Source organism: Monopterus albus, unplaced genomic scaffold (assembly GCF_001952655.1).
Source record: "Monopterus albus unplaced genomic scaffold, M_albus_1.0 scaffold287.1, whole genome shotgun sequence".
Classification (NCBI taxonomy): domain Eukaryota; kingdom Metazoa; phylum Chordata; class Actinopteri; order Synbranchiformes; family Synbranchidae; genus Monopterus; species Monopterus albus.
The window spans coordinates 199,109-226,315 of record NW_018128167.1 but is presented as its reverse complement, the minus strand read 5'-3'; the positions used below and the strand labels follow the sequence as shown (position 1 = coordinate 226,315).

General features: G+C 45.6%; 3 protein-coding genes across 3 annotated transcripts in view; 1 reads left to right on the top strand and 2 right to left on the bottom strand.

Annotated features, from left to right (window-relative positions):
• Nucleotides 1-13,380, bottom strand: part of iws1 (interacts with SUPT6H, CTD assembly factor 1) — a 19,383-nt gene extending 6,003 nt beyond the window's left edge. The window contains exons 1-13 of the mRNA XM_020622688.1: nt 13,202-13,380; nt 10,445-10,527; nt 8,152-9,172; nt 8,008-8,067; nt 7,616-7,826; nt 6,091-6,148; nt 5,133-5,239; nt 4,046-4,196; nt 3,885-3,967; nt 3,597-3,726; nt 3,390-3,507; nt 2,702-2,813; nt 745-801 (exon numbers count right to left, since the gene is read on the bottom strand). Of these exons, the coding sequence (XP_020478344.1) occupies nt 745-801; nt 2,702-2,813; nt 3,390-3,507; nt 3,597-3,726; nt 3,885-3,967; nt 4,046-4,196; nt 5,133-5,239; nt 6,091-6,148; nt 7,616-7,826; nt 8,008-8,067; nt 8,152-9,172; nt 10,445-10,527; nt 13,202-13,244 (2,234 nt within the window). The 5' untranslated portion in view covers nt 13,245-13,380. The remainder of the gene's footprint in view (nt 1-744; nt 802-2,701; nt 2,814-3,389; nt 3,508-3,596; nt 3,727-3,884; nt 3,968-4,045; nt 4,197-5,132; nt 5,240-6,090; nt 6,149-7,615; nt 7,827-8,007; nt 8,068-8,151; nt 9,173-10,444; nt 10,528-13,201) is intronic.
• A 217-nt stretch (nt 13,381-13,597) lies between these two features.
• Nucleotides 13,598-15,426, top strand: wdr74 (WD repeat domain 74). The gene is made up of 2 exons (XM_020622689.1): nt 13,598-14,341; nt 14,610-15,426. The coding sequence occupies exons 1-2, from the start codon at nt 13,733-13,735 to the stop codon at nt 15,141-15,143; spliced, it is 1,143 nt and encodes a 380-aa protein (XP_020478345.1). The 5' UTR covers nt 13,598-13,732; the 3' UTR covers nt 15,144-15,426.
• A 1,240-nt stretch (nt 15,427-16,666) lies between these two features.
• The window catches only part of LOC109973256 (arf-GAP with coiled-coil, ANK repeat and PH domain-containing protein 3), a 13,571-nt gene continuing 3,030 nt past the window's right edge, over nt 16,667-27,207 (bottom strand). Inside the window, exons 5-22 of the mRNA XM_020622691.1 lie at nt 25,645-25,703; nt 24,901-25,084; nt 24,770-24,814; nt 24,195-24,290; nt 24,023-24,097; nt 23,564-23,667; nt 23,335-23,386; nt 22,841-22,941; nt 22,506-22,617; nt 21,834-22,027; nt 21,468-21,537; nt 20,544-20,638; nt 20,174-20,250; nt 19,366-19,520; nt 18,855-18,964; nt 18,655-18,765; nt 17,566-17,627; nt 16,667-17,437 (exon numbers count right to left, since the gene is read on the bottom strand). Coding sequence (XP_020478347.1) covers nt 17,304-17,437; nt 17,566-17,627; nt 18,655-18,765; nt 18,855-18,964; nt 19,366-19,520; nt 20,174-20,250; nt 20,544-20,638; nt 21,468-21,537; nt 21,834-22,027; nt 22,506-22,617; nt 22,841-22,941; nt 23,335-23,386; nt 23,564-23,667; nt 24,023-24,097; nt 24,195-24,290; nt 24,770-24,814; nt 24,901-25,084; nt 25,645-25,703 — 1,836 coding nt within the window. The 3' untranslated portion in view covers nt 16,667-17,303. The remainder of the gene's footprint in view (nt 17,438-17,565; nt 17,628-18,654; nt 18,766-18,854; nt 18,965-19,365; nt 19,521-20,173; nt 20,251-20,543; nt 20,639-21,467; nt 21,538-21,833; nt 22,028-22,505; nt 22,618-22,840; nt 22,942-23,334; nt 23,387-23,563; nt 23,668-24,022; nt 24,098-24,194; nt 24,291-24,769; nt 24,815-24,900; nt 25,085-25,644; nt 25,704-27,207) is intronic.

Genomic DNA, 27,207 nt, shown 5'->3' with positions numbered 1-27,207 from the left:
GCCCTGTGGGGGGTGCTCTGGGAGTATGGGGTCCGGGGCCCTTTGCTAAGGGCCGTCCGGTCCCTGTACGACCGGAGCAGGAGCTTGGTTCGCTTTGTCGGCAGTAAGTCACACTTGCTTCCAGTGCATGTTGGACTCCAGCAGGGCTGCCCTTTGTCACCGGTTCTGTTCATTATTTTATGGACAGAATTTCTAGGTGCAGCCTGGGGCCAGAGGGAGTCTGGTTTGGGGACCACAGGATCTCGTCTCTGCTTTTTGCAGACGACGGTAATTGTATTGAGAATCAGCACCTCCAAATCCGAGGCCATGGTTCTCAGTTGGAAAAGGGTGGCTTGTTCCCTTCAGGTTGGTGGAGAGTTCCTGCCTCAAGTGGAGGAGTTCAAGTATCTTGGGGTCTTGTTCACGAGTGAGGGAAGGATGTCATGTCAAAGTAAAACCTTGTTAGTTTTGATAACTTGAGGATGAGGGCACGTCTTCAGCTTAACTTTGTTTGTCCTTGCTCATTTTAAAGATAAATGAAGAACACATTAACATTTACTGTGCAGTTTAACTTTAAAATGCAAATGCAACAGAGTTTATCCACTGTAGCCAATTCATGTTAAAACTACAGACATCTGGATGTTGCCGGGGCAATGTGCTGTCTGCAGACCAGGAGTTTGATTCCAGGTCCTGTAAAGAGCATCTGGATGTGTACACCTTAGACCCAATAAACAATGAGATTGTGTGACTGTGAAGTCAGCTTACTTTTCCTCTCCAGTCAGCTGTTTCTCCAGGTCCCTCCGAGGCGTCTGACCTCCCAAGCTACAGATGGAGAGACACACTCTGGTTTATATCATGATGCAGTAACAGTGACGGAGTGAACAGCGGCCAGGGTGGGAAACAGTTCACAAACCAGAACAGTTTGTCCTGATGAGCTGACAATTCAGCAGCAGCCCCAATTTGCTGCTCTCCAACACACTGAAACTAGTTTCTGAGAGACATTTCCCACTCTGAGCTGAAGCACCACCAGCAGAGCCTCCATGCTATTATTAGCATTCTCCACCTCACAGCAGTTAGTCAGCCAGTACTAAAACGGTCCTCTGTGTTTCCACTAGGGGAACATACCAACCCATAACCTGAACCTTTTAGAACTTTTACCTGGCCAGTTCTGCTTTGCTTCTCTACTACATTTTAAAAGTACATCATTCAAGTGAGCGCATGTTATTAACCAGAATTACTGCTTCACGGTCGTCTGCCTCCGCCAGCCAGCCAAACTCACGGGAATGGGACATGAGGACACAGTGACCTTTGACCACCAAAATCACAGGGTCACAGACAAACTGTGTCACTGTACAGAAGGCGTATGGTTGTTGTGCTAATGCACCTGAAAACATCCCAGTTACAGCTAGGGCTGCACGATAAACCGAACAAGTTCCAGACAAGACAAACATATAGGTGGTCATCCAATTAGGGATGCACTGATAACACTTGTTTTCAGACCACAGTTTAGGGGTGCATCCCATCACAGTCAGCAGTTTAATGTGTCAGTTGAAAAGGTGCAGCTCTGACTTTAAACCAGCTGCTGCCTGTGGGTCCTGCTCTTCTGCAGAGGAGCTGCTGGTCTCAGCCTCCACGTCCACAGGGAATCGACTCACTGTCATACACACAGCTCATGAGACTCCACCGTTAACCAGGTCAATTTTGTGTTTGTTTTCTCCTCAGTCACAACAGTGAGCAGAACAAGCAGCATGTGGGTTTAGTGGGTCATCAGGGACCGGATGAGTCGACTGGGGGGCAGTGAAGTGTGCAAGTGTGTGTTCTGCTTGTTCAACAGGTGTTTAACTGCTCATACTCTCCATTACTGCTGGACTTTGTCTCTAATCTGCTCTGGGTGAGTGTCTGTGAACACACCTCATTTCCTCGTTACCTTTGTTGTCATCACTTGTAATAAAACATCCTCAACCACTGAAATATCTTCTCCTCTGCCTAACGACCTGCTCAGCTAGTGGAACGTTAAGGAAATGTTGCCGTTAAGTAGTATCAGCGTGTGGTACCAGGTACTAGAGGGTAGCATCAGCGTGTGGTACCGGGTACTAGAGGGTAGCATCAGAGTGTGGTACCGGGTACTAGAGGGTAGCATCAGCGTGTGGTACCGGGTACTAGAGGGTGGCATCAGCGTGTGGTACCGGGTACTAGAGGGTAGCATCAGCGTGTGGTACCGGGTACTAGAGGGTAGCATCAGTGCAGCCCTTGGTACAATCCTTGTCTCTATATCTGTGCTGTTCCTTTCAAACGGTCAGTCTAGAGGCCTGCAGTGCAACCATGCAATTTTAAGACTGAACCTGATGGGTGGAGAGAAGACGTCGGGTTCCTCCGCCCTCTCCACCTTCTGAGGTTGACTGGGGGAGGGGGGCGAAGTGAGGATGCACAGGAAAGATGGAGGCGTATGAAAGAAGGAAACAACCAAAAATATAAAACCAAAGGATTGGAAAAAAAAAAAAAAAAAAAACAGGCTGGAAGTAAGAACAACACGATAACGAGGAGAGAATGAAAAGTGAAACCAAGCAGTGAAGGCAACACAAAGAGACAAATTATGTGCCAGTGGGGAAAAAACTGAGCTGGGAGATAGGACATCAACGGTACTACGACCCAAGGAAGAGCAGCTGTGTCACAGTACCGGTGTCACTACATCAAACACCCCGTCAGTAAGTGATCTTAGCACCTCAGCCGTCGTTTCTGAGGCATCTGCTGGTCCAGGTCCCTCTGCTGTCGCTCCTCTCTCGTCATTCCCTTATAGTTGGACGTCAACCCGAAGATCGGCCGCGACCACTCATCTGCACACAAGATGGAGATCAGTACTCGTCAGCCAGTGATTTTCAGTCTGGGCCTCTGCTAATTACTGACACTAACATCTCAGGATGTGGTTGTGACTGTGTGCTGCAGGAGACTTTAAGCAAAGAATTCACCTTAACTGTTCAACAATGCTGCGAACTAACCCTCTGCCACTTTCGGTTTTAAACACTGACAGGATACGTTTTTATTCTTTTTACAATGTTCATGTCTATTTCCTTTTGTCCTTGGTCACCTGCTACCAGCTTCTCTTACTGGGTACAGTTTACTGTAAAATAAAGTATGTGTGTACACACATAGTGGGTTGGTATCGGGGCCAAAAAAAAGGACTGAGACATGCTTAGTGTGTGCCTATAAAACACTTAATAATTCATTATTTGGTTCAAGACCCCACTCCAAACCCATTTGTGAGGTTTCACATTTTAACACTAAACTCAACAAGATTAATAAACAAAGCAATAATAAAAATGTTTAATTTTTATGATGCTATCTGTGACATGGGACAAGGTTTTTTTCATCAGTACTTTTAGACAACAGTGTTTTGAGCCAGAGGTCCTTACTGATGAGCTTGAGCGCTAGGTCTTTGTTGGTCCGAGACTCTTTGGGATGTTTGTACAGAAACATGACGGCCCGGCCGATGCCGCTGTGCTTCAGAGTCTCCTGACTCACGCTGGGCAGCTGCAGGATGAAACGCTCAGTGAAAACTCAAACCCAAACCCTGGACCCGCAGGTTTACAAAGTGTGCTCACGCACATATCTGGACTCACCTCCTGTAGGATCCTGAGCAGCTCCTCTCTGATTCTGAGAGCAGGCAGCGATTTGTCTGGGAGAGGACTGATCCACTCCTTAATGGCGGACATCACCCCACTGTCAATAAACGTCTCCTTCAAGTCCTGCCTGAGGGACAAACACCCCCACGGGACCTCAAAGTTAGACTAAAATATTACTGGGTTTCAGTTCTGGACAGCCGTTACTCTGAACGTCATGTTATTAGCATTTAGAAGTGGTACATAAACACTCAGTGCATGTTAGCACTCAGTAACCAGAGCTCTTACTTCTTCAGGTGCATGACGACCTGTGGCAGCAGAGTGAGTTTTTTCAGTGCCGGCTTCTTCTGACTGTTCAGAGTTCGATCCTCCTGTAAAAAACAACATGTCAGTCAAGATTACACAGTAGCACTAAAACCCTTCTGAGGCTTTTATTTTGACAGGCGGACCTCTGCGGCCTCGTTCATCTTGGTGATCATGGCGCTGACCACATCGTCGGCGTCGCTGATGAATGTCCCTCCATCACGGTGCCGCCTCTTCCTACTGTTCATGGCTTTCCTCCGAGCGAGCATGATGTCGAAGTCAGACATGAAGCTGGTACTTAACACAAACACAGAAACACTCACAAGCTGTTCTGCAACAGCTTTTAAAGCAGAAACCAAGCAAAACTAATCACTTGTAATTTTCTAAGGGTGGGATTTAGGAAAATGTCTGACGCTCGGCATAAACGTCTGAATCCTACTGGACGTCATCAGCAGCTTTCTGGCTGTTCTAATGTTAGATAGGTAGGTAGGTACTTTATTGATCCCTCAATGGGGAAATTTCAGATGCAATTGTTCTGAAATGTCCGTGATGTAAACACACTGGTGTCGACTTCACAGCACCAAACACATAAAGATGTGAGGGTTTAAATCCAGTCAGAACATCATGACAGGATTCACTCACCTGGGACAAAACTCTCTCTTCACTTCTACTGGTAATTTCCATGATTTTATCTTTTACTTACCCAGATTTCTCTGGTTTTTGTAATATTTACAGGGAACTTCCAAATATTTCAGGCTCTGAAAATGGCAGACTGTGTGTGTCCAGACCTGAGCACATTTCCTCCTGTCTAGTTAATCTGCCTCTGTGCATGCCAGTGTCTGCAGTCATGGGAGACCAGCAGCGTGGTGGACACTGTCCGCTGACTCTACACACCTTATCATCTTAACTGAACAACATTAAAACCTCCAGGATGCTCCAGGATCCAGTGCTGTGGAGCCAATGTTAACAGTAACGCAGTGCAGCTGAAACTGCAGCCTCCACAGGTGAATCAACACCTCTGGAGGAGGTGTTACGGCAGCACTGTTGGATTAGACTGACGCATTTTGACACGTATGTACCACTAATGGAACATCTGACTAAGTGAAACTGGTCAGTTTATAAAAAGCTTGACATGTTTAAAGAGCAGTAAACAAAGACAGCACTCGAGGAGGACGTCAACAACAAGCGGGTCACTGATTTAAATCTCAAGACTAAATGTCTGCATCAGTTTACTCTAGGCCGCTGCGGTCGACTTCATCAGAGTCAGACTCCTCTTCCTGCTGCTGCTGCTGCTTCTCCGACTCCTTCTTCTCCCCCTCCAGGTCCTCCTGGTTGAAGCCCTGCAGGAGGAGAACACTCACTTTAACTACTTTCATGAAGTCTACGCTGTGTTCTGCGTTTAAAGAAATCCTAATTCGGGTGTTTTAGACTAACCTTCATGTCCATAAATTAAAGAGAACATGGTAACATCAGTCATGTACCATCTGTCACTGCCTCACTACCCAACACAGCATTTGTGTTTCTGGCCACATCCAATCTGTTTCCATCGCTATGTCAATGTGCCGGTTTTCTACCTGCATCACACTTCAACACTTTACACCACAACATCCTTATTTACTTATGGCGCTTCCAATATTTTGTGTGCAAATTAAAAATTATACAGTGGCTTCAGAAAGTCTTCAGACCCCTTCCCTGTTTCCATCAAACACTCACCACTTCACTACTACACGTTTGTGAAGGAAGGATTTCACCGTTTGATTTTTAATCCTTCTGCCAAAATGTCTACAGAAACACTTTGTCACCGAGTGTAGACTGACAGGCAAACATGAAAAATGTCTGATCAGTTTAAAGTTAAATATGAACATGCACAGTAAAGTGTGCACAAAGTGAAGGGGTCTGGATACTTTGTGAAGATGTGTCCTGTTTTCTGGTACATCTACATTTAGGTTGGCTTGTTTAAATGTTCCTCAAGTCACAAAACAGAAAGAAACAACTTAACTGAGGCTTATGCTGCTGACATACTCCCCTTTTACCAACATGTACACATAAACAATGTCTATAACAGCAGCGTCCCTGTTTGCATGCTTGTGTACTTTGCCTTTATCTGGAGGATTCAAACTATGTCCACTAGGGGGCAGACTGAGGTCTGATCATCCTGGGTAGAAAACTGAACATCTTCCCTTCCACTCACCGTGAACTCCTCCTCCTCCTCGTCTCCAGACTCTCCAAAGATGTCAGCGATCATTTTCCTTCAAGAAACACAAGGTCAAAGGTCACCGTTCAGACTCTGAACGTTTGTTTCTTAGAGCAACTGACAGGGTCGGTTTTCTTCGTCCACTGACTAATAAATGGACAGTTTAAAGGGAATGAATGATGTTTGTTTGCCATCAGGGATGAATAAAGTATTTTTATTGCCCTGAAAGCAGTTTGTTTGTTTCTTTAAAACCATTACAGGACCTTGTGACTGTTTGCATTAATGCATTTATTTACCTGTCCGTTATTTTCCTGATTATTCAAAATGTCAAAAAATGACTTTGATGATTCAACAATAATTACACTAGCTGCAGATTACCTTCCTGTTGATCGACTGCTCTGTTAATTCACTAAAAAATTTTAGTTCTACTTGTGACCTGTTGGTCTTTTGTGTTTTAATGTCTTCGGGCTGCTAGTTTCTTTCCTTATTAATCTGCTGCTGACTTTCTAGACTGACTGGATTTAATGGTTTGGTCTACACACCGTTAAGAGATTAATAACTCAATATCTGTCAAAAGAGTTCCACATTTTATTTTCCCCTATTTGTGCTTAAATATTGGTTAAACTATTAATTCATTCATTAGTTTTCTGTCAGTTACTCAATTACCTGCCTAATGTTTCAGCTGTAGGGAGGAATTTGCAAACACTAACAACTTTGGGCTTAAATGAACTGGAATCTGGTTTTCTGGTTATGAAAGTGAAGGTTAGGGATAACGAACATCCATGGTGTTGGGTTCTAATGGCAGCACTACTGGTTAATCACCCAATGAGCAGTTTTCTCCTTTTATCTCTACCAAACCCGGTGTTCCAACACGATCACGGCTTGTTCCAGCTCCTTACTGATGCTCGATGACGTTCCCACTCAAGTTACGTAAATGTTCCTGCACCGGATGGAAATTTGACATGCCTGCTGGTTTTAGCCACGTTCCTCCATCAGATTTAATGTCTATTTTAACCCTCTGTGGGTCTGAGCCACAGTACGGGTCTACAGTGTTAGAGGAAGTATTTCGCTCTACAACTCAAGTGATACTAATACCACTAATACCACACAGTACAAATACAATACTGTAGAAACATGGCCCCTGTGACAGTTGAATGATAACACTACATCATTATTATTCTGCCACAGCAGGAACTGTAACTGATTACTACTACCCTCATGGATGAATCCCCTGACTGCACTGATTTGAATGAACAAAACCAACCAACTGTCTCAGTTCTACTTGTGCACAGCGTTACAGTCTCACCTTTAACAAAGCTCCGTATACATTTTCATCTGTAAAGTATAAAGCTGTCAGATAAATGTAGCGCAGTAGAAGTATAGAGTAGCATAAAATGTACATGTGCTTGAGTAAATGTACTTTCCACCTCTGTGCGTTGGTCCTGGCTGATCAGCGAGGTTCAGATTGAACTGGGACTGAGTAACTGAAGACAAACTGGTGAGTGAGGAGTGCAGTACTCACTCCTCCTCGTCGCCGTCTCCGGAGTCGCTGTCACTGCCGAACAGTGCCTTCTCATTCTTCTTCCTGGGCGTGGCCTTCGACCTGTCGTCCTCACTCTCGCTGTCCGAGCCGAGCTCCCTCAGTTTGGCCGCCAGACTCTTATCAGGACCCTCTGAGCCGCCATCGCTGTCTGAGTTCTCATCGTCCAACACTGCCCGACTCCTCTTCACTGCTGCAGGTCAAAGAAGAAACATCGAAGTGGCACAGCGGTACGATTACTGCTGCGGGCGTCACTGATCAGCAGCTACAGATGCTGCAGGTCAATGACACTCTGCTTTAACACAGTCCTTACTTCACACCCACTTATTCACTGAAGACAAAGGATGCAGATAAATGGCTGTCAGAAATCTTACCTGGTCTGTCTGCCTCCTCCTCCTCCTCGCTGTCTGACAGGATTGCCTTCTTCCTCTTCACTGCAAAAAGAAGTGAGATGTTGCTTTAAATATCTGAGTGACTCTATTGGTATGCCTGTCAACGGGCTGGTCTCAGGTCAGTACCTGGCTTCTCATCTTCATCGTTGTCGTCTCTCTGCTCTCCATCACTTCCTGCTGTGGCCTTCCTCGTTCCTCCCTCTTCCTCCTCACTGTCAGATTGCATCGCAGCCTTCCACTTCCCCCCCTCTCCTCCTCCCTCCTCCCCACCCTGCTGTTTCTCCTCCTCCTCCTCCTCAGAGTCTATCTGCACTGCCCTGGGTCTGGCAGGCGTCTCTGTGTCAGAGTCACTTTCGGCGTTGGACCGGCGGTCAGGGGATGCCACGGCTTTGGCATCCTCCTTCTCTGAATCGCTGTCTGGAGCTGTTTTAGGTCTGTCACCTCCCTCCTCCATGTCTGAGCCATTGCCCCTGTGGTTGGCAGGAGACAATGCCTCCCCTGCCTCCAAGTCTGAGTTGCTCCCCCTGCGCTTGAGGGGAGGTGATGCCTCCCCCTCCTCCACGTCAGAGATGCTGTCCCTGCGCTTGTGGGTAGGTGATGCCTCCCCCTCCTCCACGTCAGAGATGCTGCCCCTGCGCTTGGGGGGAGGTGATGCCTCCCCCTCCTCCATGTCAGAGATGCTGCCCCTGCGCTTGGGGGGAGGTGATGCCTCCCCCTCCTCCATGTCAGAGATGCTGCCCCTGCGCTTGGGAGGAGACGATGCCTCCCCCTCCTCCACATCTGAGTTGCTCCCCATGTGCTTGTGGGGAGGTGACACCTCCCCCTCCTCCACATCTGAGCTGCTCCCCCTGCGTTTGGGGAGAGACGATGGCTCCCCCTCCCCGTTGTCTGAGGTTCCATGTTTGACCGGAGACTCCTCCTCGTTGTCTGAGCCACTCATCCTGCGTTTGAGTGGAGACTCAACATCGCTCTCGGCAGGATGGGGAGCCTCTGCCTCAGAGTCGCTGTTGTCATCATCATCGTGGCCCCCAGAGGCCTCGCCCTCCGAGTCGCTGTCAGCCCCTCGGTGGCCCTCGTTGCCAGAGCTGCTGTCAACCTCTCGGCGGTCCTCAGTGTGGTGAGCGTCCTCATCGTTACTGCCGTCATCCTGATGAGAGAGACAGTGGATCAGTGACAGAAATACCAAGGGCCAGAAGTGTACAACAGCATACACATTGTTTCTGTCCACCTGGTTCCACCTGGTTCTGCTTTAGAAATCTCAGCTGTTGTGGAATTGGGCACACGTATACACGCTTCTTTTCCTCTCCCAAATTTAACCGTGGATAGATGAGTCTTTAATCACTCATTTGTTCCCTCTAGGTTAATTGGTCATGGAGAGCAGACCTGGGGGTGGGTGTTGAAAAATGGTGATATTTTTGCCTGGTTTTCACCACGGAGTCACCGTTTGGCCATCTGAGGCTTAGGCTTAGGTTTGTCCTCTCACTCAACCTGTCTCCTCTACATGCTGTGTGTGTGTGTGTGTGTGTGTGTGTGTGTGAAGCATGGAGAAGCCATGAAATACGGATGAACACAGGAAAATACTGAAAGCGAGACATGAGCAGTCGTCTGTCAGCAGGACAGCGGCCGGACAAAGCATCTTTACCAGCCCGGCCAACAACACAGGTGGACTGGACAAAAATAGTTTTCATGTAAGATCATCAGGACAAAATTGTGTCTTTATGTCACCTATGGATTAGAAGTTATTGATTTTCCCCAACTTGTTAAAACTCAAGCAGTCTGATCAGTGGCAGCAGGTTCCAGTAGAAAAACAAAAACAGGAAGCATAAAGAAAAATGCGTCTCACAGACTCAGTGGAATCACGGTTTTTCTGTGCACATATTGTTTACACATCTGGCCGAAGAGCCTGAAATGATCCAGCTGCTACAAGTCACACTTCGGACTAAAGAAAAAATAGAAACCCTTCACTTTTACTCACAAGCTGAAGAATTTCATCTACTATTAATCAAACATGGGTCAACTACGGTTTCTAAAGCAGGGTAGGAATGTTGGCGTTTTGTTTGACCCAGGAGTCACTCATTAACTCAGCTGTGCAGTCAAATCATTCTCATCTGGAAGGCGTTAAGCTCTTTTTACATGAATGTTCCTTATGGCTTCACATGGCAGAGAAAGCCACAATGCGTATGGGAGACTGGACGGTACAACAGGTGACATAGGTTAGGGCCAAGTTTCAGGAGAAGTTCTTTATCTGATGTCATTACTGTTTGGGGTGTTCAGTCATCAGATGAATCTGCAGCACCAATCTGAGCACAACCATGTGTGTAAGTGTGAGCAGGGACAGAGGCACACGCGTACAGCATGTGTGTGGACAACACAATCCCTCTATCCAACAACAAGCAAAGCAGTGAAGGTTCAATCTGACCTCAGACTGATGTCCGTCGCTCCTCATCTCTTCGCCGTCTGACACTGGGTGTTCATCCTGAACCGGAGTGCCGCCTCCATCATCTGCACAATATACGACAAGTCAGAAACACACTGCAGCATTTTTATGTCATTACAGTGGATTTGTTGGTGATTTCAGACAAACACCTGCAGAGAGCCAGGAGGTGGACAAATATAATAGAGTGTCAAGAAGTGAAGAGTGACTTTTTAGAAATGGCAATAACATCATGGGTTGTTAATCTGCTGGTTAACCAGCAGCACATCACATGTGACGACACACTGGCTTCAAGCAGTCAAAACAAACAAACAGGTACTGTGCTCCAGGGGAATCCAGCATTGATGAGCTGATCACTAACCACGGCAGGGGCTTCGCAGACCAGCAGGTAAAACAGCGAGGCCCTGTACAGGAACATCCACAGACATGCAGTAACCTCAGGCCCTGTATTTGTCTCCACATCCTCTGGTCACACTGCAGCAGCAGGACAGAAAATACATCCACAAAACCGGGCGCAGTGGAAAAACCCGGCTTTTACACTGGCACCAGTGGAACTCCTTTTTCTTATGTTTTAAATAAGCTTTATTGAAAATATACGTAACAATCAAGGCAGCATAAGATTTTGCCAGCACGGTGTTGACACTAGTGGATGTCGGGCAAGCTCACAGGAACGTGCAACAGCCTGGATTTATGCCCATTCAAGGAAATCCTTAAACTGTCACCCAATACTTAATTTTGTTAGAAAAAAGTCTCGCGAGTGATTTTCAGATGTGTATAAAGCAAGTTACTTCTGCAGAGAAATTGTCTTATTATATTCTTATATATTTTTATTATATTGCTGCATTTGCTGCTTAAAGTGCCAAAAGTTTAGGCACCCCTTGATAAATAACAAATTTTGGTGATGCATAGTTACTTCTTATGCCATAAATTGAACAAAAATAAAAACATTATTATGGCACGGTGCTAAAGTTTGGGCACCCTACACTATGCATCACTGTTTGCTGAAAATATTGTGCATTTTTTCCATTTCCAAGAGAGACTGTGTTAACATCTTTTCAAATAAAAAAAAAATCACCAAAATCTGTTATTTATCAAGGGGTGCCTAAACTTTTGCATGAGACTGTATCTACTTTATATTTCATTTGTATTTTGTGGCATTCATGTCACATCTAAGATGATGATTCACTGTTGTAGCATTGTAGACAAGTCAGAAAACAAGGAAAAGCATCACGGGCTCTTTAACTTTCATCAAAGTGGTTTTTGTTTGTTTGTAATCACAAGGACCACACTGGTTACTGTCATGCCTTGTTTTCTATACCAGGCTTGAGCTACCTTCACCAACAGACACTGGTGGAATCCCAGACAATCCTGCAGAAACCTGAATCTGGTTGATCGACAGCAGTTAACCTAGGGTTGAGATGTGGTTTTCCTCCTAGACTGACAAGATGTTTACCCGCATGGGTCATCAACAGGTATGTCTGCACTGTGGTGGTTTCAGTGGGTGATCCACTTAGAACAGAAAAAGACCTGAGGACCTTTAACAGTCTGTACACCAAGCTTCCTTCAAAATACATGTACTTGAATGTCACTTTCGGCTTTTTACCGTTTCGGGGTCGCCACAGCAAATCGACTCGCATGTTGACATTTGGCACGTGTTTTACGCCGGATGCCCTTCCTGACGCATCCTGGATTCGAACCCGGGGCGCCACAGCAAAAGCGCTGCGCCTAGCCTATGTATTTAACCTAGCCTATGTACTTAAAGGTTAATAAGAAAATAGTGCTCTAAAAGTGTTACACAGATCGTTCACTTTATACCCATAGTTTAGTGCACAAACACTCAGCCTCAGCTCTAACTGGTGCTAACCGGAGGAGACCAGAGACTGGTTCTCCGGGTGCTGACAGGAGGAGACCAGAGACTGGTTCTCCGGGTGTTGACAGGAGGAGACCAGAGACTGGTTCTCCGGGTGTTGACAGGAGGAGACCAGAGACTGGTTCTCCGGGTGCTGACCGGAGGAGACTAGAGACTGGTTCTCCGGGTGCTGACAGGAGGAGACCAGAGACTGGTTCTCCGGGTGCTGACAGGAGGAGACCAGAGACGGGTTCTCCACTGTACCAGAGTTAAACTCCTCGTGTGTTCAACATACGAGGACAATAAAGCCGATTCTGGTTTTGCCACAGGTATGAAACGCCATCATTACATCACATGACGCGTTAAAAACAAAACGATTTCAAGCTCTCTTAGACAAAGTCCATGCAAAACGGACATTTAAGAGTTGTGGATGAGTAGCACATGGTAGAAAATGCAATAAAATAAGAAACTATAACCAGATTACTGATTAGAGACCGATTTATTGTGTTGCACCAGTTGTTTTGCCAATAAAACAGAATTGAGCTTCAAATTAGCAGGATACTAAACGACAGGAGGCCTGTCTTATTCAACTCGGCCTTGAATCCCTGTTTACCGCCCAGTCTTGAAATAAACACTTAATTAAACATCTTTATCCATAATAACGAAAAGCCGTGAGGCTGCCTGCTCCACGTTCATGACGCTAAAGTGCGACATTTCCTGGTTGTTACTATCAATGCTGCTCACCCAGAAACCAAACTTCTCTTGTAATCCCCCTGCACTTAAGATGTTAAATAGCGTTTTGCGTTTTGTTATTAAACGAGGTTTAACTTAAAGACCCAGCGACGATGCGTAAAGACAATAGAAACGAAACAAAGCAGTACGACAGGTCTTACCCGAGCGGTTCCCGGACATAAACTCGTCATCCTCTCCGTCCATTCCTCAGACGGTTTCGGATTCCGATGTGAACACAGAAACAACTCTCTATTTACTCAACTTCTAACATTAAAACGGGAAAAATAAACCAGAACACGGTAAAGCTGCGTTGTTAAAGCTAAAAGCTACAGCTAGTTACAGCTACTCAGATCCAAAATGGTGCAACTGCCGTCATATGCGCATGCGGTCGCGTTGCAATGACGTAATGCAAAGTTTTTAATTCAACTTTATTATCAACACTAATACACAATTGACAGTAATAATATTGTGTCATCTGTTTTGCTTTTGTTATTTAATTTCATGGATGTTATCTTACTGTCTCCTGTTCGTCTTTATTTTGCACTATACTATCAACAAACGTTCGTGCGTCGAGTGACGTCTTTGACACGCGACACACCCCACGGGGAACCACGCGCATTTTCGGGACTAGGACACGGAGCCCTTGCAGTCCACTTTTAAATCAGGTTTTCGGTCCTTCTAAATTCGGGGTGATGGGGGACCGGAGTCGGCTGTGCTCTGTGTGGCTGGGCTCGGAGACCGGGATCCTGAAGGGGGTCAGTCTATCCCGGAAACAGGCCTTCAACTTCTGCAATTCAAGCCACCTGACCCGCGACCAGGAGGTCCGTGCGCTGTGCTGGGCTGACCCAGCGGAAAGCGAACTTCTGGTCGGCTCCGTGGACGGAACCGTGAAGACTTTCAGCATCGAGAAGGGCGCCTTTACCGAGACCCGGCGCTGCGGGGACTCCGCAGAGGGCTGCTTCACCGGTCTGGCTGCGCTCAATGGCTCCGCGCTAGTCACCTGCGTGGAGTGCGGGACGTTACGGGTTTGGAGAGGGGACAGCAGCGAGCCCGCGACCGAGTTGAATGCGGGGAAGAATGTATGCAGGATGCGGCAGAGCCCTGTACACACGCACAAAGTCGCCACCGGCGGAAAGGAGAACGGGCTGAAGATCTGGGACCTGGAAAGACCCGAGAACCCCGTGTTTACCGCAAAAAACCTGCGCGACGACTGGCTGGATCTACGACAGCCCCATTGGGTCAAAGACATGGCCTTCATCCCGAATTCTGACAAAGTGGTCACCTGCACAGGTTACCATCAGGTGGGTCTTCACCGCGCTGCTGTGAAAACCTGGTTATAGTAGAGGTTTGCTGGTCTGGTAGGAATAAAGGGTAGACTAAAGTTGATCTGCTAAGACAAAAGTCACACAGGCTCTGAACAGTTTTCATCCTGTCATGTAAGACATTTGAGATGTTTTCTACAATTCGATACTTACTGTGTTTAAGATATCACCTGTCCGGTCCGAGTGTGGGCTTGTTCTGGAGTCCTAACACCACTTCCTGAACTCTAACCTGTCTGTCTTCTGTCAGGTCCACGTCTTCGACCCGTCCTCCCCTCAGAGGCGGCCTGTCCTGAAGGCCGAGTACGGCGAGTACCCGCTTACTGCTCTGTCTCTGGCCGCCGCCGGTAACACGGTGGTGGTGGGAAACACCCACGGTCACGTCGCCCTGCTGGACCTGAGGAAAGGTCTGGTCCGCGGCTGTCTGAAGGGCCTGGCGGGGGGCGTGCGGGCTCTGCAGTGTCACTCTTCCCAGCCCGTGGTAGCATCCTGCGGCCTGGACCGCTTCCTCCGCATCCACAGTCTGGAGGACCGCAAGCTGCAGCACAAAGTCTACCTGAAGTCCAGACTCAACTGTCTCCTGCTATCCAGCCAGGGCCTGGAGGACGGAGGGGAGGACACTCAGGGGGAGGGGGCGACTCAGGAGGTGAAGGAGGAAGATGAAGTGTGGGACACCATGGAGCAGGTGGAGGAGGCAGTGGAGAGGGAGCCCAAGAGGAAAACGACAGAGGAGGAAGATCAGCAGAAGAAGAGCAAAAAGAAGAGGAAGAAAGGACAAGACTGAGGGACGTTTGAGGCGTGTTCAGAGTGTGGGACATGTGAACTCCATGGGTCACATCATCAGGCAGGAAGAGGAAAGTTAAGAGCTGTATCCCTTTGTTGATCTGAGACTAAACTGACCTCTACACATACATTTACAGACTTTTTAATACTCTGTCATCAGTTAGAGCTTTGTTAAAATAATTTGTCATTACTATAATTGTATTAGTTTTACAGCTTTCACTTTGATAAACCTGTATATTTGTATGTTACCGGTTTAATACACATCAAAACAAATGTAAATTAAATGTGATAGTGTTAAATGACTGGTTTGTTACATTTGTAGTCTAGAGAAACAAGATGAAATAAGGAAATTACTCTGAAATATTTACCTGGTCTTCCAAATAAAAATGGAAATCCAGGAACATTAGTTTACAATATATCCATTACAGGCTTTACAGTAGAGCTGGGGTCTGTGTTGTGATCACACCTAACTACAGCTGGAGCTGAAGACCACACTTCTTTGGAAACATCAAATCTGAGTCAGCTGGAGGGAAAACGGCAGATCTGGGAAACGTCCGCTGTGATGTGGACATAGCCTGATGGATTTCGTCTGTTTGGCGATTCAGGGTTGGATCTCCAGAGACCAGACAACAGACACTCAGCAACATCTACCAAGACATTTTATTTAGCAGCAGCACCACATTAGTAACAGCATGGAATGAAATGTTCGCTCAGTAAAGCCGGGATTCACATGTCAGAAACGTTTCCAGGACATGATTTTGAAATGATGCAGTGAAGTTTCCAGCAGGATCGAGGCTCTAAAATCTAGAATGTTTGAAATAGCCATCAGTGAAAACAACTACTTGACTTTATGTAACAGCAGCAGTGTGAGAGTTGCTGGTCCACTCGGTTTTAGACTCAGAGTTCAGACATTTTTAGATGTAAAATTCATCAATAAAGTTGTTGAAGTGTAACATAAGCCTTCTGCCAGCAGCTACAGATTAAATCCCCTGTGAACACGTTAGTGAGCACAGCAGATGGAGTAAAACATCAAGTAAGAGTCTATACAACAGTCAGCTCCACATACTGAAGGACAGGGTCAGGAGTCTGAATCTGGACTTGAAATCTTAGAGGAATCTCTGCCAGAAGGCACCGCAGACGCTTTGACAGGGCACGTCTTTAAACGACGGCAGCATCACGCATGTTGAGATCCCACAGGTGAGGCGGTGGCAGTGTCCGGTCAGAATAAAGACAGAAAAGCTCCGGTTGTTTCAGGGTTTGAAAAGTCAGAGATGGCAGTGTTACTCACCGCCTGATTTCTGTGAGAATAATGAAAATATAAGATGATACTTTTTCTGGAAATGATGTTTGAGCAGGGCGGCACAGCAGCACGCTGTCACCTCAAAGCAAGGAGGTTCCAGGTTCGAGCCCGGGTTCCTGTGTGGAGTCTGCATGTTCTCCCTGTGCCTGTGTGGGTTCTCTCCGGGTGCTCCGGCTTCCTCCCACAGTCCAAAGACATGTAGCTTAGGTTGACTGCAGACTAAATTGCCCGTAGGAGTGTGTGTCGTCGTTTGTCTACGTCAGCCCTGTGACAGACTGGCAACCTGTCCAGGGCGGACCCCGCCTCGCACTCAGTGTCAGCGTTGGCTCCATCCCCCCGTGACCCTGCTCAGGGCGGTGTAGATAATGGATGGATGATGTTGGAGCAGTGCCCCACTGGGAGTAATAAAGTCCTGTCAGTCTTTAAGTGGGGTTCAACTTATATTTAAGGATGAGACGATGCTTTCTCAACTCTCTTTTTAAAGGAAACTCAATGCGATGAAGTGGCTTTGTAACGAGCTTTACACTTTATAAGCAGCCTGCTGAAAGCAGAGAGGGAATTATTCAGACTTTGACCTGCAGATTCCCTGCTTACAGAAAACTTCTGTGATCCCAGCTTCTCAGACGGAGGTTTTCTAAGACAGTACTGGATACTTGACAAATTTACAGAGGTGACTCACAAAATGACAACTTGGAAACAATTATCTGCAGATTAATAACAATAAAGACCAACTGAGGTCACAGTTCCTCCTCCATCATCCTGAACACTGGTAACACTTGATCCTACCACAGTAACTGTACATGAATGAATCCTGTTTAGGAGAGGGACTTTCTGCCATCTTCTAAACCTTGTCTTCACTGTTCACCGTTTCTCCTCCCCCTCCTCCTCATCTTCCTCTCCTCCCCGGCTGAACTGTCGTCTGGTGAGTTTCTCCGGGTCATGCGAGGCCATATCACTGAAGTCACGGAAGATGTCCTGAACCGTCTGGTCGTCTCCTGAGGAATTACACAATTACAATCAGTGTTGCTGCTATTTGCAGGTCGTCAATGAGAGTGATCAGTTAGAGGTCAAATAAAGGTTAAAAATGCTTTTGTCTTTGTAGTTGGCATTCAAGTCTACATACCCGCAGCTCCAAAGACCCCTTCTGAGTCTCTCATCTCTTCATTCATCCTGGCCATCCGCAGCCTGAAACGAAGACCAGCACCCACTGATGACAAAGCTCATCAAGACCAGCGTTATCACTGTCCTTATGTCATTAATCAAATCCTCAGGCTTCATTTCGTCACGTTTACTTTTCATTTTGCAATTATCTGAACACCAGCAACCGTTGGGTGCATGAAAAAGATTAAAACAGAAGATCTGATTATCAAAAGGCTGATTATCTAGTCGATTAAATGTTGCAGCTGTACAAAAAAACACCTTGTCCTGAGGCAGGGTTGTGTAGTTCGCTACCATCAATGCAGCGACCCGCTCTGACAGCAGATTTGGCAAAGAAGAGGAGTGCTGTGTTTTGGGGGACATTTAACTGAAACTTCTCTTGTTGAACAACAGGTGCAGTGACTATGCGCAGCCTCCTCGTGTCCTACCGTCAGTGATGTTGCCAGGCTTGGTACCGTACCTCCAGACTCACACCTGAGTTCCCTGATTGTGTCTGATGACCTGCACTGCAGCCAGAGAGGACTAGGGGATGGATACCATGTTCTTTGTCAATAGATAGTTTCAACTGTCATGCAAAAATTTTGAACATCTCCATTTCTCTAGTTTTAATTTTCACACTTCAAGTCCAGTGAGTCAGCTTAAATGGTACGAAGCTAAAACGTAAACTGCCAGAGGGAAAAAGAGTCACCAAAAGTTAAAACTGTGTGTAAACCTCATATGAACCAGGCCTCCCATACTTTTTTGCCGGTTACAGAGCGAACAGAACACATCGCCGCCTGGGCTTTGTGGAGCACACAAGCTGAAAGGCCCGGCACAGAAATGTGGGGGACGTTTAGCTGAACATGACAACATGTGTAATGACTATACCTTTAGTCAGTGAGATGTAGAGATGTTGGCAGGTGGACCTCTGACAGCCATGCTAGCTGTTTCCAGTCTTTATGCTAAGCTAACTCTTTCCTGACTCCACTGGTCCTCCTGAACATCACTCCCAGAAAATGAAACAAGTGCCACACACAGACTGACAAGCCTTTACAAATTTACAGAGGTGACTCACAGCGTGACGATGTCAGCGTGAGCTGTTTCCACGGCGATGGCCAATGGGTCCTGTCCCCTCTCATCCACTGCATACTGATTGGCTCCTCTCTTCAACAACAGACACACCTGCCTACAGCGGCCGATGAAACGCAGCAGGGTTTGTTCCACATTAAGCTTTACTCAAACTGGTCACTGTGTACATGATGTATGTGTGATTACCCAGTGTGTCCAGCGATGGCAGCGGCGTGCAGCGCCCCCTGTCCTCTCAGATCTCGGTGGTTGACATTTGCTCCATTCTGCAGCAGGAACTCACAGGCCAACAGCGACCCCTACAGGCAGAGCCCAGAAATAAAAACAGTGGCAGAAGAACAACCTATGAAACTGTTAACATTTAAAAATCCCATGAGTCTTTGGTACCTTGTTGTTTTAGTGTTTCCAATGTATTTCACAAACTGTCATTTATTTTTGGAGACGTTACTGATTTGGTTTCAAACAGACAAACAGCACAGATGAGCTTCATGTGCGACTTAAAGAAAAGCAGCAGGGGTCCAAAACAGGATCCAGTCTGTCAAAACACTGCTCCACTGTGATCTTTTCCTTTACCATTTAAAATCTGGCTGTGACCCTGAGAGATTTCAGTTTTTGATTTTTAATAAATGTGCAAACTAGCAGTGAAGTCTGATTACATTCTGAAGCTGCTGTACATTTGTATTGTGTAACACCTCCTCACCCCAACAGCAGCTCCAATCAGGGCTGTGCGTCCCTCCTCCTCAGCAACACTCCCGTTGACCTCCGCCCCCTCGGCCAACGCCGCTGCCATGGCAACCACGTCTCCAGCCAACGCAGCCCGATACAGACGCAGGCCGGTGTCATCCTTAGCACACCCTGAAACAAGAAGAGATGCTTCCAATATGTGAATATTCAAACCTTTTTTTCACCATGTCTGAAAACCAAGTGTATGTCCACCTGCAAAATGAAGTCACAGTTGTTTTAAACATCTGACCCAGTGTAATTTTATCGACCTCTGACCCCTCAGCTCACATCTGGTTAAGCATGTCACTGACCAGACCCAGACACTGCTGCAGGCTGGCAGCCGTCAGTGGATCAAACTGGACCTCAAGGTGAAAATATCCAGCAGGGAATACAAAACTCTGGACAATACTTCATCCAGACATACAGGAGGAGCTCAGTGAGATTACAGAAGGTGAGAAGTACTTGATCAGTGCTTTGGCTGTCTGCATAAAGTACAAAAAGTGTAGTGTCACCACTGAGGACACACATCGACCGCTGCAGGAGCACAGGTACGTTTACAAGAACACAACCCTCCAACCACCAAAATGTTGCTGAGCCTGTTCACCAGCTGCACAAGCAAAAGAAAAGTGTGTCAATTTTAATTATGGATACAGGTCAGGTCAGGATTTAATTAAAAGACAACTGTGCAATGGGTCGGGTCCAGTACCGACTCTGTGAGCAAAACTCAGGCATTACTTTATTTTTCTGCACACAGGAGGCTTCAGGCGCAGCAGTGTCCGACTTACGAGCTCCAGCTGAGCTGCTGCTCTGTACGAATCTCTTCTCCACGTACTTTTCTTTGATCCACAGCTCCTTCTCCGCTCTGAGACCAAGAAAAACAACTGCATCAGTTAAACAAAAAGCTTTGCATCACAGTTTGCTCTGCTCTCTGAAATTACTAATCATTTATGTAATCAATTACCTTTGGTTTTGTTTTACTCATCGGCAGAAAAAAAACCCAAAGTATTTGTTTCAGTCATCTACTAGACTTGTAAGCAAAGTGCTGCGACACAGTTAATTATCAACATGATTACTGAGTAATGTTCTGTTCACTCACTCAGCATTTCAGTAACAAGATACAAACACCAGTAAAAATTAAAACAGAAGTGATTTTACCGCGGGCTCTCGGCTTTGGGTTTGACTCGCCCTTCCTCTGAACATCGTGCCTCATAGATCTGGTTCATGACTCGATTTCCCAGAATACACAGCAGCTGGAGAAGAAGATGTGTCAAAATGTTCAATCAGAGAATTCAAAGGTCATTTTAGCTCTTAGTGACCTGCGGGATCTGGTGAGCCACAAAAGTAAAGTCATTTTAAAGAACAAGTTTGGTGATGTCAACAAATCTCACAACAGAGTGTTAGACCTTCTCCCAACACCTCTGACTCCTTGTCTGTGGCTCTCGGCTCCAAGTTCGTTGGTTCCTACTGAACATTTTTAAAATCACCTCAAAAATATATAGTTTTGGCAGGTAAGGTTCACAGAAATCAAAGACCTGCTCATCGGCAGAGGAGGAAATTACTAACAAGGACAACTGTATATTATTCTGACTGGCGTGAACATCGTGGCTGTACCCGTCTGGGTCCTGCCATGTTTGAACAAGGACTTCACACACAGCAGCTGTGTGTGAAGGCTAACAAAGCTACTGCAACACAGCTACATGTAGCCCACTACTTCACAGGTACCATGTTGGAAGGAAGCTATATTTACATAGGTGATTACTTTATTTTCAACAAATCATCCTTCTTTCTTTTCTCTTGAGGGAGAATTATATTTTATAAATGTAAAAATCTAGAATTATGAGGAAATTCAACTGGTGCAAACACAGTACAGTGACTTCAAAAAGTATGATTGTCAATAAATTGGCAGGAATGTCTGAAAACATGGTTTCCCGTTGTCATTATGAGTTAGCGACCATGGCCATTTTATCCATTAAAAACTAAATCTACATCACATTAAAGTGGGTATGAAGTGAAGGGGTCTGAAATCTCTGTGAAGTGGCCGTATATATGTTTTTAAATCTGTTTGTGTGTCTGTGTTACCTTGAGCTGTTCAGCCTCCCATGAGTCCAGAGTGAGAGATCGTACCTTGGACAGGTGAACACCCAGACTCCTGGAAACAGGACATGGTCATATTACACAAACACTGGAGCAGATCTGGTTAAATTCATATTATAAAATCACATCAGACAAATACACATATTGTATGTTGTATGATATTAGAAAATGGAGTGTAGCTCCTTTGTGCAGGTATGGCTCCTGTGATGTGTTTTGGACCAAACAAATGGCTGACTGCAGAAACAGGGCAGAGAGCAGCTCATGTGTGAAGCAGCGACCGATGATGATGTTTCACACTCTCCTCCTGTGGACCGAGGTCTCACACCTGTGACGTCTCAGGTGTGTGCCTACCTGTGTATGCCAGAGCACTCGATGCACATGGTGACTGCCAGGTTGATGGAGGCCCAGCGAGGCGCCTCCTCCCCGCAGTCACAGCACCGCTCGTTCCCAGGGACTCTCAGGGCCACGCCCAGGGCTGGCGGCCTCTGAGTGGGGGGGCCCGGTGAGCTGTCTCCACCACACACAAGAGGCGAGGGCTCTTTGGGCTGCGCACAGGTAAGGATGACAAATAAAGCAGTGATGATGCGTGTTTATCTTGGAGACATCTGGTTTTAAATGATGCACAACTCTCATCCTATCAAACGTCTTTCCTCATAAAAGGTTGTCAGAGCAAAAACACTGTGTACATCCACCAGTCTTCTTCTCTCCTGCCTTTGGTGGCACATCGCTGCACTTCTTCATCAGTCTGCATCATAAACCTACTGTCAGGGTGTTTCATGCACCCGGGCGGTGTGCAGACTACTATGTGGTTAAGGATTGAATAAACATACTGACCTGTGCTGGCTCTAGTCTCACGTTTAAGGACAGGTATAAGAGTGGAAACGTCTCATTTAACTAAACAACCACATTTCCTAAAGTGGACTTTCTTGACAACATTTTTAATACTGATGGGATATAAAAACTGACCGCCAAAATAAGAGCGGCGCTCTAATAAGTGAGAGTTACAGCTGAAGGTGAACGTGCCTGTGTGAGCGGCGTGCCGGCTCTCTCTCTGTAGGCGAGGTCGATGCTGCCCTGCAGAGTGCTGAGCCAGGCCTGCTTCAGCTGCTCCGAGTCGGCCTGCAGAGCACAACACCTGGCACAGGAACGACACAACAGATCGGTCAGAGCTTTTTAAAGGTTTGCATTTTCACCAACACACACAAAGGCACGACTCAAGTTAACGAGACGTTACAGAAGTAACCCGGAGCTGAACCTGAACGTGATAGGTCAGTTTTAAGACCTGTCAAAGTCTTATGCAAGACTTTTTAGGACATTCAGATGACTGGGTGTTAAGCTTTAAAGCTGGTGTATCTTACTTTTGGACGGAGAGCAGCTCGAAGCAGAAGCGTCGATCGATGTGCTCCGGAGATTTGACAGCACACAGTCTGAGGTCGTCAAAGAGAACCACAGCATCCTCCTGTGGAACGACAGCACTTTACAACCATCATCTGTTCTTTCACACACTGGTTTGTCACCAACAAAATAACAACACCCTGCTGCTGAAATCCAGATGAGAGAAGGGAGGAGCCGATCAACATGCTGACACCCTGTCTTTACATGTGTATGATCTAGATTATCATGTATACGTGTAGATTGCATAAGATGTTCGAAAGTCTGTATTTTTTCCCTTTTGCCACACTTTCTAATATTTGGTTTTCAAAAGTCCGATGTAATAAACATTATCATCTGTTATTAAATCATCATTTCTTGTAGCTGCAGTCCTACTGGAAGATTCCAGTGTACAAAGAACATTTTGGGAAAAGCTTCCTCTGTGTGATTTTCATCAGCAGGCGATAACGCCCAGTCTTACCTTGTGTGACTTCCTGTACATAAGTTGATTATCTCTGATGGAAAACCAGCATCTGAAACCAGTTTGAATATTAAAATACTGTGGAATGACAAATATTACATCATATTGAGATTTATAGCTGTTATCATGAACAAGACAACACACATCCCTAACACACAAACACAGATGAATTCTGTGCAGTTTTACAGGAGCAGTCCTTCAGTGAAAATCAGTAGAATCGAGTCTGTACCTCTTCCAGGTTCTGGATTTCCTCCTGGAGCGTTTGAACAGGTAACCCTGGATGATGACGTCGCTCCCAGGACACGGGCTGACCATCGGCTCCCCTGAAGCATCCTGGACACACAGCGTGTTGCACTGAGCTCAGTGTTGTTCGTCTTATTACAGTAAAGTTCAGCTAAAACTGTGCCTAAATGTACAATCGGTGCTCAAAATAAGGGGTGTGCTTGTTACGTCACACAGCCTGCTACAGGACTCCTACATCTGAGAGAAGTTACTGTATGTGTTTACATGACCTTACTGGGACCGTTAATGATGAATTTTAATAAGATAAAATCTGGTTTATTTTGCAGTTATTTATCCCACAGCAGCTCTGCAGACACAAAGAAACCATCTGATTCTTATTCTTATGATTCTTTCTGTGTATCTGCTGAAGTTTCATGTGTGACAGCTGCTCTACTAATAAACTTACTCTCTGCTGGACCAGCAGGTGTTTGTTCTCCAGATCTTTTCTCTTAGCAGCACAATCTGCTGACAACTGGGACAACTGAGGAGCAGACAATTGGCAGAGACCATTAAATGATTCATTTATCATCAGTTTGATAGTCAAGATTCAGGCAAAGAAAGAGGTCAGAGGTCAGGACCTGTGCTGCCATGGTCTTCATGGTGGGCTCCAGGTCTCTGAGCAGGTCGAAGCCTTGGTGGAAGAAGGTGAACTGAGCATGGACAAAGGAGAACACCTGACAATAGACAGACAAACAGATGAGTCCTGTCAGTGTCCCTCACAGCACTGGTGGACCTGACATCCCCTCGTGTCCTGTCAGCATTGTGATGTTTTAGGAATGGATCAGAAACCGGCTCTTATTCAACACTAATTGAGCTATATAAAAGTGGATTTTGCTACAATATGCTGTTCATACAACTGAGCTGCCAATGTTTAGTTCAACTGTTTATCCATGAATTTAAACTATTTCAACCATTAACGTATCCGTTACTTTGAGCTAACTGCTTTGTAACTTTGGACGGAGCCAGGTTTATCCACATCCCTATGCTAAGCTAGGCTAACAGCAGACTGATATGATATGATCAGAGACTGATATACAATGTGAACATACCATAGAAAAATAAAACAAATAAGCACATTTCCTAAACTGTTGAACCATTCCTTTAAAACACAAACATAACTATGCACTGATCCAGTTTGGACAGCTGAACTCACTGAGTTTAGGATGTCGAGTTTCTGCTGAGTCTTGAAGGTGTTCAGCTAGAAAAAAAAAATTCAAACATAATATTTAAACATGTAAATAAACTGCTGAGCACATCTGCCAGCTGTGCCTCAGGTGTGCGTACCTGCAGACAGTAGTCCAGTGCAAAGTGCTGGTAGCATTTGCGTGTGGCGAGCAACAGGTGACTCGCCCGCTCAGCATCGGTGGCTTTGTGCCGAGATACCTGAGCATTTTTTACCGCCGCCGTCTCCAGGTCATCCCCAATCCGAACAAACTCCCTCCTGGTCTCAGCCAGCTGGGGCAGGAACCTCAGACACACAAACAAGCTTATAGTTAAGGCTGGATCAGGTCTCGGTTATGCTGCTATAGGCCTAGACTGCTGGGGGGGTCATGATATCCTGAGCTTCTCTCCTCCCCACAACAGTGTCAACAGCATGTAGGCTTCTGTATGGGGGGAAATGCTTTTTTGGGCCATGGGGGATTTTCTGTTGTAATATTACTACAAGCAATCACTGGGTAAAGTTGTCAGCAAGGCTGAGTGGTGCTGCAGCATCACATAGCTGATGGGGACGACACTCCCACGTCCACATAGAGACAGCACCAACCTCTGCGAGGCCGTGTGTGTGTATGTACACGTCTGAATACGTCTGTGTGGACCAGTTTTAGTTTGATCCCCATTACAGGGTCCAGACTTGGTTTGATTGTGACTGCACAACAATGCACTGAGCTCCACAATGAAACAAAGAGTCAAATTAAACAGAATTCAACTCGGATCAACTCCATCTGGAGTGCACAGTATTTATGCACAAAACGAGGGAGGTGCAATACTTTTGTTTGATGGTTAATATTTTTAAGCTTTTTGACTTACTGTGTACAGAGGTTGGTGAGCTGCTGCATGATGGCTCTCTGCGTCTGATCAAAAAGCATCTGAGGACAAAACACACATGGATGAACTGCTACCGTGGTTCTCAGTGCTGCTGAGAGGAAATCTGATTATTGTGGCAGCAGAAACTATTAGTCACTGATGAGAAAATACAATAAAATCACATCACCTGCACAAATTAAGAAGCTGGACGAACACTAGAAATACAAATGTTAAAAGTACCACTAAAGCTAACCGTAGGCTTGTTAGTTCTGCTTTATGTTTTGTCTCATGATGGACAAACTATTATGATGTGATTCACTTAAAAAGTTTAAAAAGTGGACCAGAGAGCAGACACAAATGTTTATACACTTTGCTAGAAGCTATAATCGTGTGTTGGTTGTTTTTGAAAAGAAGACACCAGGTATACTTTTTATTCCCAATTATCATCAGTTTCCTGTTTTGCTCTGAGCTGCAGTGATGGAAGAGCGTAAGAGCAACAGAGCCGATCATGAATAAAACACATTTCTCACAGTTAAACTGCAGCTGTTGCAGTCTGCTGGTCAGGCAAAACCAGACATCAGAAGGTGTCACCTCCGACTCTGGGAATCACTATTTTTCATTTTAATCAACAGTCGTTGCATTAACTCACACCACTTTACAACACGTGCAGGGTTAGAAAGTAGTGAGAGACCAACTGATGGGCCAATATCTGGCATTTTTAGATAGTCAGCACTGGCCCATGTCTGCACTCACAAGGCCGACCAACAAAGATGTCTGCAGACATATCTGCAGGCAGCCTTGTCACTCGTAGTGTTGTCACGATACCAACATTTTGGTACCGGTACCAGTACCAAAATGTATTTCGATACTTTCGATACTTTTGGATAGTTTTTCAGACAAAAAGAGAACGCAAAAAATGTCATTACTGACTTTATTTTAATAGAAAATCTTAGAATAACATCAAAATAAAATTCAAAATACTAGGCTTTTCTTATTGCACTCAAAAAAAATTTTTTTAGAACAGTCAGTGTGAGTAAATAAAAAGTATGAAGTTAGAAGTTCTAACTTAGAAAAAAATATTTTCATTACATATAGCCTGTCTTAAGTAGGACCAATGTTTTTAAATGGTATGTTACCAGTCTTTATAACATATTAAATATTGCTAAATATGTATGTAAAACACTGAACGACTGTGCTGTAACCACATTTAACGTTTTGAAAAAACACATTTTTTATTAAAATTTAGAAAAAAAATTTCTATGTTTGATAAGAACTCTTTATCATGTGTTGCACACTTAAAACTATTGAACTATTGCATTTGAAAAGGGCACATGTCATGAGTAAATTACCTGTCGTTCCCTGAACTCAGTGTGCAGGTCTGGGTGTTTCCGCCCTTAGCCATGCATGTTTTAAAACATCGTTTACACAATGGCGCATCAACGTTAAATGCCTCTCCTTGCTCATTTGTTTTTATGCCGAAGTACTGCCATATAGCACTTCGCGCCCCTCGTTTGTCCACAAATTGCGGGGTGGTGACTGAGCCATTCTCCTCTCCGTGCTCCTCTC